The sequence below is a fragment of the Populus euphratica genome, unplaced genomic scaffold (assembly GCF_000495115.2).
Source record: "Populus euphratica unplaced genomic scaffold, PopEup_1.0 scaffold6.1, whole genome shotgun sequence".
Taxonomy (NCBI): domain Eukaryota; kingdom Viridiplantae; phylum Streptophyta; class Magnoliopsida; order Malpighiales; family Salicaceae; genus Populus; species Populus euphratica.
This window is the reverse complement of record NW_011499849.1, coordinates 3,856,634-3,872,788: the sequence shown is the minus strand read 5'-3', so window position 1 is coordinate 3,872,788 and position 16,155 is coordinate 3,856,634. Positions and strand designations below refer to the sequence as shown.

The 16,155-nt window shown below is 34.0% G+C and overlaps 2 protein-coding genes across 2 annotated transcripts; both read right to left on the bottom strand.

Annotated features, from left to right (window-relative positions):
• Window positions 1-778: 778 nt before the first annotated feature.
• On the bottom strand, window positions 779-5,156 carry LOC105120747 (uncharacterized). Its single transcript, XM_011019105.1, has 3 exons — window positions 3,936-5,156; window positions 1,502-1,763; window positions 779-1,196 (listed from the first exon to the last, which is right to left on the bottom strand). Exons 1-3 carry the CDS (start codon window positions 4,931-4,933, stop codon window positions 1,017-1,019), a joined length of 1,440 nt encoding a protein of 479 aa, XP_011017407.1. The 5' UTR covers window positions 4,934-5,156; the 3' UTR covers window positions 779-1,016.
• A 6,739-nt stretch (window positions 5,157-11,895) lies between these two features.
• LOC105120746 (putative casein kinase II subunit beta-4) lies at window positions 11,896-15,729 on the bottom strand. The gene is made up of 5 exons (XM_011019103.1): window positions 15,127-15,729; window positions 13,842-14,060; window positions 12,991-13,100; window positions 12,723-12,888; window positions 11,896-12,371 (listed from the first exon to the last, which is right to left on the bottom strand). Exons 1-5 carry the CDS (start codon window positions 15,404-15,406, stop codon window positions 12,241-12,243), a joined length of 906 nt encoding a protein of 301 aa, XP_011017405.1. The 5' UTR covers window positions 15,407-15,729; the 3' UTR covers window positions 11,896-12,240.
• Window positions 15,730-16,155: the final 426 nt, after the last annotated feature.

The window sequence follows — 16,155 nt, the reverse complement described above, 5'->3', positions numbered from 1 at the left end:
GTGGGATAAACACCAATCCGGGAATCCTAGCTCTCCTGTTTCAGATTCACACAAACATGTTGAAAAGAGGGTAAAAATTACAAGGGGCTTCCCTTGTAACGGTTGGAATTTCAGGAAGTGAAGAGAAGCAATTACTGCTTTTAAGCTAAAACCAAATTCAACGTAACGGTTGGAATTTCAGGAAGTGAAGAATATCTGTGAAGAAATTTCCAGCAAAATTAACGTTACTCGTTGTAGCGTCACTTACTGGATGCCCCTGAATGTAAAGGTCAAAATCGAAATCGAAATCCATATGCAAAGAGCTCAATTACAACTAAAGCATGAAGGATGAACTCGAAAGTAATCACATTGATTTCCACCTGTGCCTTCTGTCCAATTTTACAAGTCAAAAGAAACAATATTTAACATGCGAAAGGAGCATGATTATATCTCATTGATGATACTCAAGTTCACTTACAGCATCGAGATGGGCTGAGGTTTCACCTGGGCACCACCAGCTCCCTTATACTACAATACATCTAACTCATCTTTACAAATCTACAAGCCAAAAAAAGCCTCGAATAGACAGCCCCCCACCACCCCTGCTTGCTAGCAGTATCGTGTATGTATACATGATGTCAAAGCAAACAAGACTCCACACTAGCTCCCTCTGTTCAAACATGGACTCCAAGTTCGAATCTTTTGCTAGCAGTATCGTCTATGTATACATGATGTCAAAGCAAACAAGACTCCACACTAGCTCCCTCTGTTCAAACATGGACTCCAAGTTCGAATCTTTTGCTAGCAGTATCGTCTATGTATACATGATGTCAAAGCAAACAAGACCCCACACTAGCTCCCTCTGTTCAAACATGGACTCCAAGTTTGAATCTTTGGTTACAGCCTCCTAAAGAAAGAATAGGCTGCAGAGAAGATGGCTGTCCAAGCTATGAAGTTTTTGAAAAGGAACCACAAAGCCATATCCTCTTGTCACGGTCTTGGTAGTTTGCCTAATTAATGATTAAAGTATGGAAGTCTCACACAATTGGAATCGGAATGTTATCATTGTTACTGTTATGATGCATTTGTTTCTGAACAGCTTTAACTGCTGCCACTCTAGCTGCATTAGCTGCTCTGTTAGCTGCTGCTACTGCCCTATTCACTCTTTCATCAACTTTTGTGACATCATAAGCCTTTTCCGCTGCCCGTCTTGCTTCCTAATTGCATGCAAGAACAAGTAGTTAATAGAAAAGAAAACCAGTATGATCACATAATGCTTATTTCTTCATTCCAAGTTGAAGGACAAGTGGGCTCTGTGTCATTCATGTCCCATTTGCACATCACAATTACTGACTGAAAGTTTGGGTGGTTAAAATTAATAAATAAATAAAAAATGATCTTCGAAAGCAAAATAGCAGCAATGTAAAGGTGGCATCAACTAACAGTGAAAAATGCAAAAATCTTTCCATATGAATGCAATTGCAAGCACTATGCAAGGAGCCAAGTTTAAAAGTGTGCACACCTGCACTGCATTGAGTACTTTGGAATGATAAACAGCAACAGGAGATACAGGATGAGAGGTGTTCTGCGTGCTTGGGACATCAAGAATTCCATTTTGCCAGTGACCAGACTGAGTCTCCCCATTTCTGAACGTGTACATTCCCAGGCCTTGCCTTCTACCCTCATGCCAGGCTCCCTCATACTGATGCCCATTTGCAAAACGATAGACACCAAAGCCATGCATCTTGTCAGCAAAATATTCTCCAGCATATGTATCCCCATTTCTGAATAATTAGAAACCAGATGAGTAGGCATGGGAGCAAATACACCAGTTTTAGATGATTGATACAGCGATATGGATATTTGGAATAAGGCTGTAAAACTTGCTAACATAAAATGATAAGTTTATTGATATACACATGCACGGACAGGGCACACCACAATCTACAGCTAAAGAGATTTAAAGAGGACAAAAAAACCATGTTTAATGCATAACCCGGAACTGATTGGGATAGGCCATGCAATTTCCTACAATCCATTCCATCCTATCTAAATAGAAGTGAAGAAAGTGAGAAAGAGAACTAGCATAGACTGAAAACTATGAACAACTTATCCCTTACATAAACTCGAGAACTGAATGAGTTAAATGAACAGACTGATCAGAAGCACCTTAAAATTTTTGCTGTGTTAAAAAACCCAGATTCTTGTTAGGTGATTAAAGCAGTATCAAGTTCTCTCAAGTATAATGACAACAAATCCTCCTCCAGCACTGTAATATCAACCACAGCTATACATTATTTTTTTCATTCTTTAACAAATCTCCTTTTCCCTTATCATTCACTTATCAACTGCTTTGCCATCTCAGCTTTCAGTTGAAGAAAGGATGAAAAACATTCTCTATTTTGTTAGTCATGTTAACTAAAGCAACAAAAGTGTGACAATAGAGAACAGGAGATGAAATTAAAACTGACCTCTAATAGTTATCCCTGTGACCCCAAATAATATCTATGCATGCTTTAAAGTGCATTGATAATTGCCAAATAATGATGAACATTGTTGAAGTAAAATACAAATACACCTAGATAATTTCATACTTGAGATAGTCCAAAAAATCAGCTGGAAAAGACATTAGAGTAACAAGCATCGTTATTATTTAATTCATACAGGAAATATTATCCTTACCACTGAATATAAGACAGCACAAAGAAACATCACTCCCAAAGAAAAAGATTTCCCGTCCTATTACACGTGATAGAATAACAATCCATAGAGAATACGATACATGACAAACAATAACACGGTTATCCAAATTTTTTCTAACCTAAGAGACCTCTCTAAGATCTTGTCTAACAAGTCCATGAACCTTTGACAGGCTCCATGGGTTATAAAAGATACAAAGATATTAAAAGAAAAAAAAATAATAAGCAAGAAAACTACAATAATATGTTGCTAGATATAAAAATAAAGATTAAAAATTTAGGAGGCGTCCATCATCCTATCTGTCCAGACTTAAAATTTTTATAAGCATTGTAATCTGAGTCCTAGAAAAGAACTGCACACAATTTGTAACTCGCAGAGTTTTGCAATTACAAAGGAAGTTAAGAGTAGCAAAGTAACAAAATTCAACCCAGCTTCCTTATAAATCAAGCAAGTTTGAGCCAACCTTTTCAAGTTTACCTGTACACGCGTCCCTGGTTGAACACTCGGGACTAAACATACTAGTACACATTGTTAAACTGTGTGCAAGCTTAGGAGAATTTATGCTACAAGTGATCATCCACTCATTGCTTAGTGATGCGAGAATCTATTCGATTTATGTTTTTAAAAGGGCACAATTTTCCTACTGAACTAGTCCAGAAATCTTGTCTTTATGAGGTCCAATTCCAGAATCCAGTTTGGATGACTAAAATTACACAAATTCACAACAAGAAGAACAAGAAAAACAATAATGATAATAATTAAAATGAGTCAGCCAAATGGCAATGAACGAAGAGGAGTATTTCTCACATTTACAATTGACTTCTCAATAACAGATTTAGAACAATCCATTATGACTCGCTGTATCTAGAATTTGTAAATTCCATCTGCAATATGTTCTTTAAATAGTACTATAAGCACTTGCATTTCCATAAATTATTTGAGGTAGATTGGTTGCATGTTTGCAATCCGTTAAGTTGCATTTTTTATGCCCAGCTTCCCGATTCCTTTCATCTAATCAAAACCTATTCAAGGGAAAACCACTATTCAAATAGCTTTCGCAATAATATTTCCAAACATATCCAGCTAATGCCATCTTTTAAAAAATTCCACGATCCTGAAACTAGAAAATCAAATGCGATACCAGAATCCACGTGCATTTTCTCAAATTCAATCCCAAAAGGCCAGCATCAAATGGCAAAAATTTTAACAGCATAAAAAAGGTAAAAATTCCAAATAGCAAAGTTCATCAAATTTACCTGAAATGGTAATGCCCGAGTCCGTGCTTGACACCCCACTTGAATTCACCAACATAACGACTCCCGTCCTCACAAGTATGAACTCCACAACCATGACTTTGTCCATTAGACCATTCACCGGCATAAACATCTCCTGTATAAAACCTATACACCCCAAATCCATGTCTAAGTCCTTGCCTATATTGCCCTCGATACCGACTCCCTCTAGCCCAAGTTTCCACTCCATGGCCATCATATTTCCCATCAATCCAATCACCTTCATATCTTCCACTCATATAATAATAATAAACCCCACTTCCTGAACACTTTCCCTTATGAAATTCACCTTCATAAACGTCTCCGTTACTATAATCCTGAACTAAACAACCCGAAGTCGCCCTTTTCTCCGGTTTTGGCTTCGATCCAATTGACCAAAACACCGGTAAAGGATGTCTGGATGCTGAGTTCCTAAGCTTATTAATGGCAAATGACCGCGATAAAAACAGTCGAATTGAAGGCAATCTAGGCAAAGCTAAATTAAGAGACAATAACAAAGCAGCAGAAAATGCAAAAGCAGATAAAAAATCAAGCAAAAACGAATGACTCGGATGCGAAACCAGGAAATAAAAGAAGGGAAGCGAGAGCAAGAGAATCAAGCGGAGGTGCACTTTCAGGCGAGCCAAACGGGGGCAGAGAAAACGAAAGGCGGCAGCTTTAACGGCAGTGGAGACGGAAAAGAGAGACTGGGGTTGATGGGTCGTGGAAAAATGGTAAATAGTAGGGGATTTAGAGAGTGAATTGGAACGATGAGGGGTTTGGCTATGAGGGGTCGTGGTCGTCAAGAGAGGTCTTTTGTAAGGAGTTGGAGAAGAACAGGGAGGAGAAGGAGGGGTAATTGGGTCATTTTGTTGTTGGAAGTGGTGGAGGATGAGAAGTTGCGGGTTTAACGTAGTTGAGAAAGCGGAAGAGATGCCGTTGCTTTCTTTTCCGATTTGGATTTCTGATTTCTTCTGATGCATTACATATGGAAAAAAATGAGATAGAAATTGACAAGGAAAAGATAAAGGGAAAGGATAGAAATCCAATTCTATGGTTTCGGATTCAGAGATTGGAATTGGATATGATTGGATTTGTGTTTTTTTCAGTCTTATTTTAGGGGTTGAGAGAGGGAGAGTGAATTGAGGAGGTGTGTGTGTGTGCAGAGGAGAGAGATATTAGCCTTTTTGAAAGAACAGCTTGATTTATTTTTTTTATTTTCCTTTCCCTTTTTTTACTGGTTTTATTTTAAATATATTTTTGTTTATTTTATTTTTATGATTTTTAATTTTTAATTATGGTTAAAACTCAGAAAGGTCCCCGCGGCAATTTTGACTTTTAAGTAGGTACAATAATTTCATCCGAATCTAGTAGATATTAACTCGAAATTACTGCAATGGGTAGAAATTTTTTTTCATGTTCAAGATAGGTTCAACCAATACTCAAATTTAAAATATCTATCGGGTACAAGTAATATTCGACATCAAAATACTAGGTTCAGATATGGTGAGGTTTAGATAGAGTGTAAATATGACTCTATTTAACACAAAACTTGATTTAAAAACAAATTACATAAATAATTTTAATATTTTATTAAAATATGGTTGTTTTGAATTAATTTGTGATGTTTGTGGGTTAGGGTTATTGAATTTTTTTTTTATTAATATAAATATTTAGATTATTTTTTTATAGTAAAGTGGTAAAAAAAAGGTTGTGTTGGTATTTAGAAAAGGTGAAAGAAAGGATTGATTTTTGACTGAGTGTTTTATATTGTAGTTTGTGACTGTTGGAAAGAGAGATTAGGTATGGAGGAGGAGAAAGACAAATTAATTGTGTGTAAAATTCATAATGTAAGATTCATTATAAAGTAAAATTACTTGATTTAATCGTTTGTTCGAGCCAGGTGAAATGCTATGATAGTATTTAATTATTGCTTATTTAGATACCCAGAGACTTATGCATTCACAAATTACAAAATACAATAGATAATAGTAAGTATGGTCCAAGCTACCACTAGTTCAAACTGTCTCCAAATCACTCACAACCTAATGCCCCAGAGGGCTTGAAGAGAACACGCCAAAAATTCGTCCATTGATTTTATTGGAGATTTGCGAGGAAGGATCTTAGAAATACATTCTTGATAAATTAAGGAGTTGGACTCTAATATACTATTAGTAAATATTCAAAATATTCAAAAAAATCAACCTACCAATTAAACTAAAAAAATTAACTGAAAATACTGAACTAGTAGAAAAAACCAAATAAACTGACTAAAAAATAAAAAAATCACTTAGTGTAGTTTGTTTTTGATTTCAAAAAATTTAAGTTAATTGAATTGAATCGGTTCGATTGAATATAAATAACTTTAAAAACAAGTTATAAAAAAAATATCCTTAATCTTAAATTATTTTATCACTTTCCAGCTGACTTTCTTTTCTCTCTACTCTTCTCTTTCATTTTCTTTTTTGTTAACCTAACATTAAATCTTTCTTTTAAGTTTTGATGTCAGAGCTTTTCATCTTCTCTTACCATTATTTTTTGATCTTTCATATAGTAGCATCATCCATAGCTTTTATTTTATTTTTATCAATAACAACCCACATTTTCCTAAGCTCGATCTAATTTTTTTTATATGGCAACACTGTCCACAATCTTTACTATACTTCTATCAACAACTACCCGCACTTTAAGAATCAGTTTTAATTTTTCAAACTCAATCTAAATTCTTTTTTATATAGCAATATTGTTCACAATCTTCACTTTACTTCTATCAACAACCATCAACAACAACCCACATATTTAGAATTAATTTTAGTTTTTCAAGCTTAATCTAAATCCTTTAATTTGAATGGAATCTTTTTCCATTGAGTGCAAAGTAAATTAATGTAATATGAATTTTTTTCATTCAAAACAATTGAAAAGCAGGTTTTTGTATATAAAAATTATATTATTTATTTTTTATAAAATTAAAATTTGAAATACAATTACACCCTGATAAAAAAAGAAAAAGTTACCTGATTAACCAAGCAGAAATTACCCTGAGGTGAAAATTGTTTTCCACATATGCAATTCAATGGTCAGTTTTCAATTTTATTTATTTTTATCTTGATAAAAATAAAGAATACTGAACAGATTTTACCGTGGCTTTTCTGTATTTTTCATCATGGAAGAGGAAGAATGATCCAACTTATGTCAATATGTGCGTAATTCTTTACCACACTATGTAATTATTGTAGATATTTTTCAAAAATAAATATTTTGAAAAATAACATTTTAGCGCGTAAACAGCACCATCGTAGCTGTTGAGTGTTGAAAAACACAAAATCTCTCGATCTCTGCAAATTCAACAGAATATTCCCATTAATGTTCCCTTTGAATCCAATCCATTGTCACGATAGATATCACATCACCACTTTTCATGGTTTTGTCGAGTAAATCTACGATAAGATACTTAATTATCAACCATATACTGATATAAAAAAACAAAAGTAGCAGTGGATCTAGCTAGAGAATTCCCACCATCACACATCACATCATCTGATCTTGAGGCCGCAGGAAGAAGGGTGCTTTATGAATTACGAGACCCTACCAGCAGTTCCTCTAAAACTTCATAAATACCTGAAGAATAACATGAACCCCGTCTCCATTTATCCAGCCTTCAATCCTCTCGTTGCGTGACAGTCTTCTTCTATATATACGTACACGATGCATACCTTTGGTTATACCTGATAAGAATCCTAGATAATCTACCGATTAATCAAATAAAATGGTGACGTTAAGAATCTGATCGATCCAAAAAGCTACTATCAGATGAAGTATTTATTATGCTTGACAACATATGATGTACGTAGTTGAAGCGTGCCAACTTGGGAAAGCTTCCTTGCTGCAGCTTCTAAAACCAGAAGAGGTAGCAATACATGGAGCTTGCTATTCCATTTGTGTGTGTGTGTGTGTATCAAGAGTGATTGTAACTTGAAATTGTTCTTTAAAATACGTTTAGATTTAAAAAAATAATAATAAATTGATGTATTTTAAAGGGTTTTTTTTTAATGGCTTTGACACGCATGAAAATTATCAATAAATTTCCTTAGAAAATATTAATTCAACATTTTTTTAAAAAAAAAAAACACTACTAAAAACAAATAGAACTGCTCTATCAAAACACGCGCGCGCACTTGCATATATTCATGTTTACAACTTGTAGCTGGTGATCTTAATGTCCAAGTGGGAATATGGCCAACCCTATCCACTATAATATTTAACAATTTTATCAACAGAATTTTTCTCGTAAACACCTGATCATCACACATCACATCATCTGATCTTAAAGCCGCAGGAAGAAGGGTGCTTCATGAATTACGAGACTCTACCAGCAGCTCCTCTAAAACTTCATAAATAACTGAAGAATAACATGAACCCGATCTCCATTTATCCAGCCTTCTATCCTCTCGTTGCGTTTCAGTCTTCTTCTATTTATACACGATGCATACCTTTGGTTATATTAATTATACCTGATATGAACCCTATATAATCTACCGATTAATCAAATAAAATGGTGACGTTAAGAATCTGATCGATCCAAAAAGCTACTATCAGATGAAGTATTTATTATGTTTGACAATATATGATGTAGTCGAAGCGTGTCAACTTGGAAAAGCTTTCCCTGCAGCAGCTGCTAAAACCAGAAGAGGCAGCGACACATGGAGCTTACTATTTCAATTGTATTGTATATCAAGAGTGATTGTAAATTGAAATTGCTCTTTAAAGTACGTTTAGATTAAAAAAAAACTCTAAATTGATGTATTTTAAACGGGTTTTTTTAATGCCTTTGATACACATAAAAATTATAAATGTTCTTAAAAAATATTAATTCAATATATTTTAAAAAAAATATAAAAAAAACACATAAGAACTATCCTGTCAAAACACACCCACACTTGCATATATTCATGTTTACAACTTCTAGCTGGTGATCTTAATGTTCAACTGGGAATATGCCCAACTTCATCCATTACAATATTTAATTTATTATAATATTTAATAGTTTTATTGATAAATTTTTTTTATTAGCATGAGATTATTATTTCATTGGTAAAAATTTTACTAACTAATTTATTGAGAGACTACATTTGTTGAAATAATATTTATCACTAATTCTATCAGTAAAAAAAATAAAAAATTGATGGTTTTACAGACAAAAAATACACACTAAATTTTTTTTTTCCACTTCATTCCATCTATATTTCCCTTGAAAATTTTTTCATATAACTAAAAAAATATTGTATATAATTCTATCAGTAATTATTTAAAAATATTTTTAAAAAATATATTTAACAAAACTAAAAAATAATTAAATTAATATAAATCAATACTCCATAATACTTAGGATTGAGTTGCTTGGAAAAAAGAAGAAGTAAAACAACTAAAAAAATTTACAACAAATAAATAACACAAAAAAACAAAACAACAACAACATTGATCTTATATGAAAAAACAATCCTACAACACATTCATATAATTATTAAGAAGGTGAATTTGAAAAGAGAAAAACACAAATTTATAAAGTATGTTAATTAAAAAAAAATTAAGAAGAAAAAAGAGAAAAAAAGAAGAAGACAAATGAAAGTGGAGGAGAAGAGGAGTTGCGGAGAGAAGAGAGAGAGAAAAAAAGGGATGTTGATGTTTTTTACACAAAAAAAAGAAGAAGAAGGAGAAAAAAAAGAAGAAAAGGAAGAAGAAGATTATGCTCGTCTATTATGAAATGAGAGATTCTATTTATTGAGGTATTTTACCAATAGTTTTACTTACAGATAATTAAATATTAATATTTCTAATCATTCCGCCAGTAGTTTTGTTTGTAATATTTAATTTAAATTTTAAATTTACTTAAAATTTTTAGAAATCACTAAATATCATCGGTGATTTTTCAATTCGTCGATGATTCCGTCTATAATATTTAATTTAAATTTTTAATTTACTCGAAAATTTTTAGAAATCCGCTAAATAACACTAACGAATTTTCAATCCGTTAATAATTTTATTAATAAAAAATAATAATTAACAATGCAATTAAAAAGTAAACAGTTTCAATATTCTCTAGAAAATTTTATTTGTAACTGAAATGGTAAACAATGTCAAGAAGAAGTGAATACTTTACCAATAATTTTACAGACGCGATTAATCCGTTGATAATTTTATTAGTATAAATAACATATTATTATATTTTTTAACTTTATTTTAATTATATTTTAACCATAATTTCCTTAATATATACTAAGAAAAAATTTCAGTCAGTCAAATTCGCTATAATTTACCAACAGAAATATTACATCAATATTTCCGAGAACGCATATGCCTCTCTGTATGTGAGAGAGAACAAAAAAGAAAAGCACAGGTTCTTGTAAGAAATGGTGATAATGCAAACGAAATGATGTCACAAAGTCCATACAGTCAGGAAAGCACCAACTCATGAGGCCATTATTTCCTTGTCAAAGGGGAGCGGGTGAAGATATATAGTGACGGACGAAGATAACTTCCACAATTAATATATGATTAAGGGGAGTGGCATTTGCATGCTGGGCAAATATGATATAATTAAGTCTATTCATGAACTGTTTTTAGTATATCATTTTGCTTGAAATTTAAGATTATATACTACCTAAAATGCTGTTTCTATCAACGTGTACACATTGTATTGTGTGTTGCTTGTATCATTGATGATGCTTCCAACTTTCATGGAGGGACAAGGGTGCTGCTAGCAATTCAGGAACAAGAAATTACAAGCAGGAACCATATTTCTCGATCAAAAGCCACGAAAGTCAAACCCCTGCACAGCATCAACCAGCGCTTGTAAATCCATCTCCAACACCGCAAGTTTAAGGCCTTGGTTTCTTATTTCATGGCAGAGCAACTCTTGCATGCCTTGAGGACATCTGCATATTGATTAAAATTAACCAGGGCATTTTTTTTGCTTTATTACGAAGGATGGTGATGGTGTCAGGAGAGTTGACAAGTATGCCGCAAAGAAGGCCTTAGAGGGAGACTTCCACATCCATCTTAAAGTGAATAAAGCTACACCATCGAATAACTATTACTAGCAGCAACTTTATCAGAGGTAGGGAAGAGAAAGGGATACAAAAATCCCACATCATCAGAGAAAAGCTTTCACGACAAATTTCTTAGACAAACTACACAGGGGAATGTTTTGATATACTTGTTACTGGGAAACCTCAAAAATGCTCCCCACCTATATTTTCAATACCAATTTTACCACCAAACAAACTTTTATATCTATCTTATCCCTTAATTAAGTATTTCTTTCCGTATTTGATCGTAGATTCCATTCAAGTTGTGCAATTTGTTTTCGTTCAAAAAATGATGTTGAGCAGGGAACTTTATGAATTTTTGTTAAGAAATTTTAACAAGAAGATGCTTCTCGATAAATCATTTTTTAAAAGGATAAAAAAACAAAAACTGAAGGTAAATAGTTACTAATGAATTAATTAAAAGGCATTTTCGAGATTTTTATATTTTTGGTTCGGACGGTTCAAGTTGCAACTTGCAATCACAGAAAAATACCTAGTGGAAAGTGCAAGCAGGCAGCTTGTGTGTACATAATAGAAAGCGAGAATGGTTTCAGAAACTGGATTTAAATTCCAATGGTTAGGTCATTACCATGACAAATTTTCAGAAATGTTGCTCTACATTAAATGCTTCTTGTTAGTAGAAAGGTATGCGGGGTATACAGCGGTAGGAGATTTCATTTTCACCATTACTTCAAAACATGCGAAGCCCCTTCCCTCTCTCTCTTCTAACACGATACAAGCAAATTAGACTGGCAGGACAGTTGCAGGCAAGGGATCAATGTAATGACAAACTATTCATTCTTCCACAGTGAGGTCCGCAGATAGCAATCAGGATTAAATATCTGGAAGAGCTATCATCAGGAGCTGTAAAAGTAAGGCACGAATGATCATAAAAAAGGAGAAAGGTTATAGGGGAACTACAGCAAAAAAAGAAAAAACTTAATTCTCAAGTCCATAAAAACAAAAAAGATCTTACAAACGCTCTGTTAAATTCACAGATAAAATTTTAGGCAGGTCAACTAATAGCCCGTAGCGCAATTTAAACACTTTCATTTGAAATTAATTGTGACCATTATGGAACTGCTGCACCTTCACCTTGATTGTTAAGAGTCGATCATACTTCCAGCAAACACACAAGGCAAAAGAACGAGCTTTCATTGAAGGGAGAGACCTCAAACAAATCGCATGCAGCTTGCAACTCAGTGTCAAGGTTTGTGGAGTTTGAAGCCAAAAACTCTTGGGACGTAACTCTGTGTTGCCTTCTGTGGCTTTAGGTGACCATATGTCATCAAAAATAGGTGAGGAAATGTTGTTCCAAAATAAGCTCCATCAATATCTAGGCAATGTCAAAGAAATTTTTGTATAGAAACAAAACAGAGTGTAACTTTAAACATGTAGATGCTGACATAAAGCCATAAAAACTATGCAATGCAAAATTAAGCTCATAGTTGAACCTAACGGGCCAAGTATCTAATATCACAGCCTACATCTTTAGTCCAAAAGTTAAAAGTTAAGCAGAATCATAAGAATGATGCTCTGATGTCAAAAAGATATGGGAACTTTCATGTCAGTATAAAAATATGACCAGATGAAGTAAAATCTTTAAAGATATAGCAAAAGGTATGAGCAGATTCCACTTATATGCAATGATATCAAGTAGCCAGTGATTCATGTTATAGAAGGATACTGCCTTGATACTTGGATCGAGGGTAATAGATGTCTTCACATTTTGGACAGTAGATTTTGACAGTACTTGAACGAGGAATGTCTGATTGACCAACTGGGAAGCAGGGCTGTCCACAGCAATAAACTCGTGGGCATCTCCCAAAGTCATAGTTTTTGTACTTCTCCAACTGTAGAAGTTTCCAAAACAACATTTAATAACCAGTTAAATAAGATTAGATGACAAACAGATAAAGGAAGGAAACAACAGAAGCAGCAGTAAATAATATTACCATTGCAGACATCCCCTTGCTAGTAAGTATGTAACGCACATGAATAAGACCGTAAAGCATCTCTGCTGCAGATTCCACCAACTCATTCTGTTCTTCAGTGAACATATCACCTGAGAATGTGCAAATGCAAAGAAACTTAACATCAGCATACAATACACAATAAGATGCAAAGGGTCCCCACTCAAATAATGGATTTGTTAATGTGAGAAAACTTAACCAAGCTAAGAACCCCTGCATCTTTTCTATTTCTTGGATATCAGAAAATATGACCACCTAAAGAGGACTTCTCAAGCCAGGACTCCTTAAATTATTCAATCACTTGTTTGAACACCAGGCACACACAATCCAAGGACAAAGAACAGTCACAAAATGGTATATGTTAAGAGCACTACCCAGATGATGAAGAATCATTCATATGGAAAAAGTTAAGCATACACAAGAAAAAAATCTTTCTTTGCAAGAAAAATTCACTCTTTTACGTTTTCATTCCTTCATCTGGAGTTTTAATAAAACATATTTTCAAACTCAGTGTCATAATGTGCAGAAAAAAGACATGTCCGATATAAATTAAACATTGATCAGAGATTGGTTTCAACAGAATACAAAAGGCAGCTGCCCATGCTCAGATTCTGCATTTGTATCTCATGCTCGTAGATTATGGATGTAGGCCATGTGAAAGTTCAACTTAAAAGATTACCAAGCAACAGAGAACACATAGCAAATGAATTGGATTCTAAGTAGAAAGGTTGAAGGGAAAAACCAAACTTTCCAAAAGTTCAGTTTGAATTTTCAACAAATAAACATAAATTACATACAAGCCGTAGTCCTATTTACAGCAGGGAATTGCTTACCATGAGAAGATTCAACATCCAATATAAGATCAAGTGCATAATCATAGTATGGAACTTGACTGCTCAGTCCACAAAGATTAAAATCATCCTGAATGTACTCATCATCAACTTCACAGAAAAATTCATTTCCTCGCAAATTGCAAAACCACGAGATCCAAGATGTGTCATCTCCATCAGAACCACTAACATCCGACTCCTCACTGTCTGTCTCGGATTCCTCTGCAGTTCATCAAAATAAGGGCCTCATAGCAGATGATTGTTAATACCTTACATAAATAATTAAGTGCATACAGGGAAGAGAGAATAAAGCAAGTCCAAGGGCCTCGATTAAAAACAACAAATAAGAACAGCCAAATTAACATAGAATCCAAGCAACCAAAACATCTTAAGGAATCCAAATGCAATGATTGAAACATCATTTTCTCCTACCACTGCAATTCCACACATGAAAAGTGTAGAAAAAAGAAGAGCACTTAAATGGTTACCCATTATTCTTAGTTGTGAAGGACTCTCTATATACCATCCCATGCAACACTTAATTAATACATTAGTAGTAAAAGAATAAATACCAAACCCAGATCCATTTGCCCCTAAAATGTAACTTATACAGTATAAATACGACGAGCAAGAAACTGCCAAAGTTAATGTATTGATTAGATTGAATAATGCTCGAAGCCAGTTGCTTTCACCGAGGCATAAGTCAAAATGTAGTTAAACTCCTCACGCTCAGACAACAATATTCACATTAGATGAATGCAACACAGCGGAGAGCGAAAATAAAAAAAGTTAGTATATCACCCCTTAACCATAACCACACCTTATCCACTTAAAAACACACATACAACAGCTCAACCTACTAAATCAAACAAAATCATCACCGTTGCTCCACAAACCAAGATCCCATGCACCAAATAAGCTAAAAAAAAATCATCATAAAACACAAACCCCAAAATTAAAAGTAAAAAAATCACTCTAGCTAAAAGATCAGCATACACACAAGCCACATTGCTCCGAAGAGAACAGCTAAAAACCAAACTTCCAAAAAACAATTAACTGTCCAGAGAATCCCAGATGCCATAACACACATTCACCTCCAAATTATTGTCCAAAGCTCCCACAGAACACAAAATCCCTAAAAATAGGGACATTTAATCAATCCCAGAAAACACAAAAAAAAAAAGATAAAAAAGATAAACAAAAGCAGCAAAAACCTAGATCCCAGACGCACAAAAACAATGAAAAATAATCAAGTTGAGCATAAAGAACGAAGAGAAAGCACTAGTACCATCAGAGCATTTGTTTTTGGAAAGCGAAGCGGAGCGAGAATCAGCACGATGATGATCAAGCTGCTGCTGATGGTGCTGTAATGATTTACCAGTAGAAGTAGAAGGAACAGATAATCTCTCCTTATCCTTACTACTATTATTCAATCCTCTCGAAGTTGAAGGAGAAGACTTCTCCAGATGCTTGTCTAGCGCATCATTTATACGCTTTCGATCAAGCGGTCCTCCTACAATATCCGATCTTGATGACCCGCCACCAAACCCGCCTCGATCTTTGTACATGATTCTTCTCTCTATCAGTTTCAAAACCCCAAAGTTTCGATCTTTTTTGACAAAGTTTCAAGCTTTGAGGGATAACATGGTGGAAAAAAAAACCTAGATTAATGGAGAATTATGGGTTCCGAAGGATTTGACAATTTAAAGATGAATTTGAGAAATTAGGGTTGGATTGAAGAGAAGGGTGTGGACGGAGAGAGCTAGGGTTATTTTTTTGGTGGGGAGAAAGGAAGGAGATTTACGCGAGAGCGCTTTCTCTCTATGGGCTCTCTTTCTCTCTTCGTTTTTTCTTGTCATTCCATTCTTTTTGAAGATTTGTTTTTTTCTTTGAGATTTTTTTATCCTATTCTTATTGTTCTTTCTTTTATTGGGCTTAAGGGAAGAACACTAGAACTAGCCCATCATTTTGAGATATAGTTTCTGCAATGAGAAAATCGAGCCCAGTGTAGGAATTTGAGGTGCTTGCTCAGGTGTTAGGTTGCATGTTTTGGTTTCGGGTTAGAATCTAGAAAGAGATTGAGATGCGTCACTTTGGTATAAACTAAGTGTTCAAAATTAAATTGAGAGAGGTTTGTTTTCATGTACGAAAAAATAGTGCAAAGATGCATTAATAATATTCAATTCAATGCTTGTTATGAAAGAAATTTAAAGGAGTTGATCATATAATGGAGTAAGTGTACAAATCTCACTATTACGATTCAGGCATCAATATTAATGTTATGAATAGTAGTTTAGTTTAAATTCTTAATCAAAAT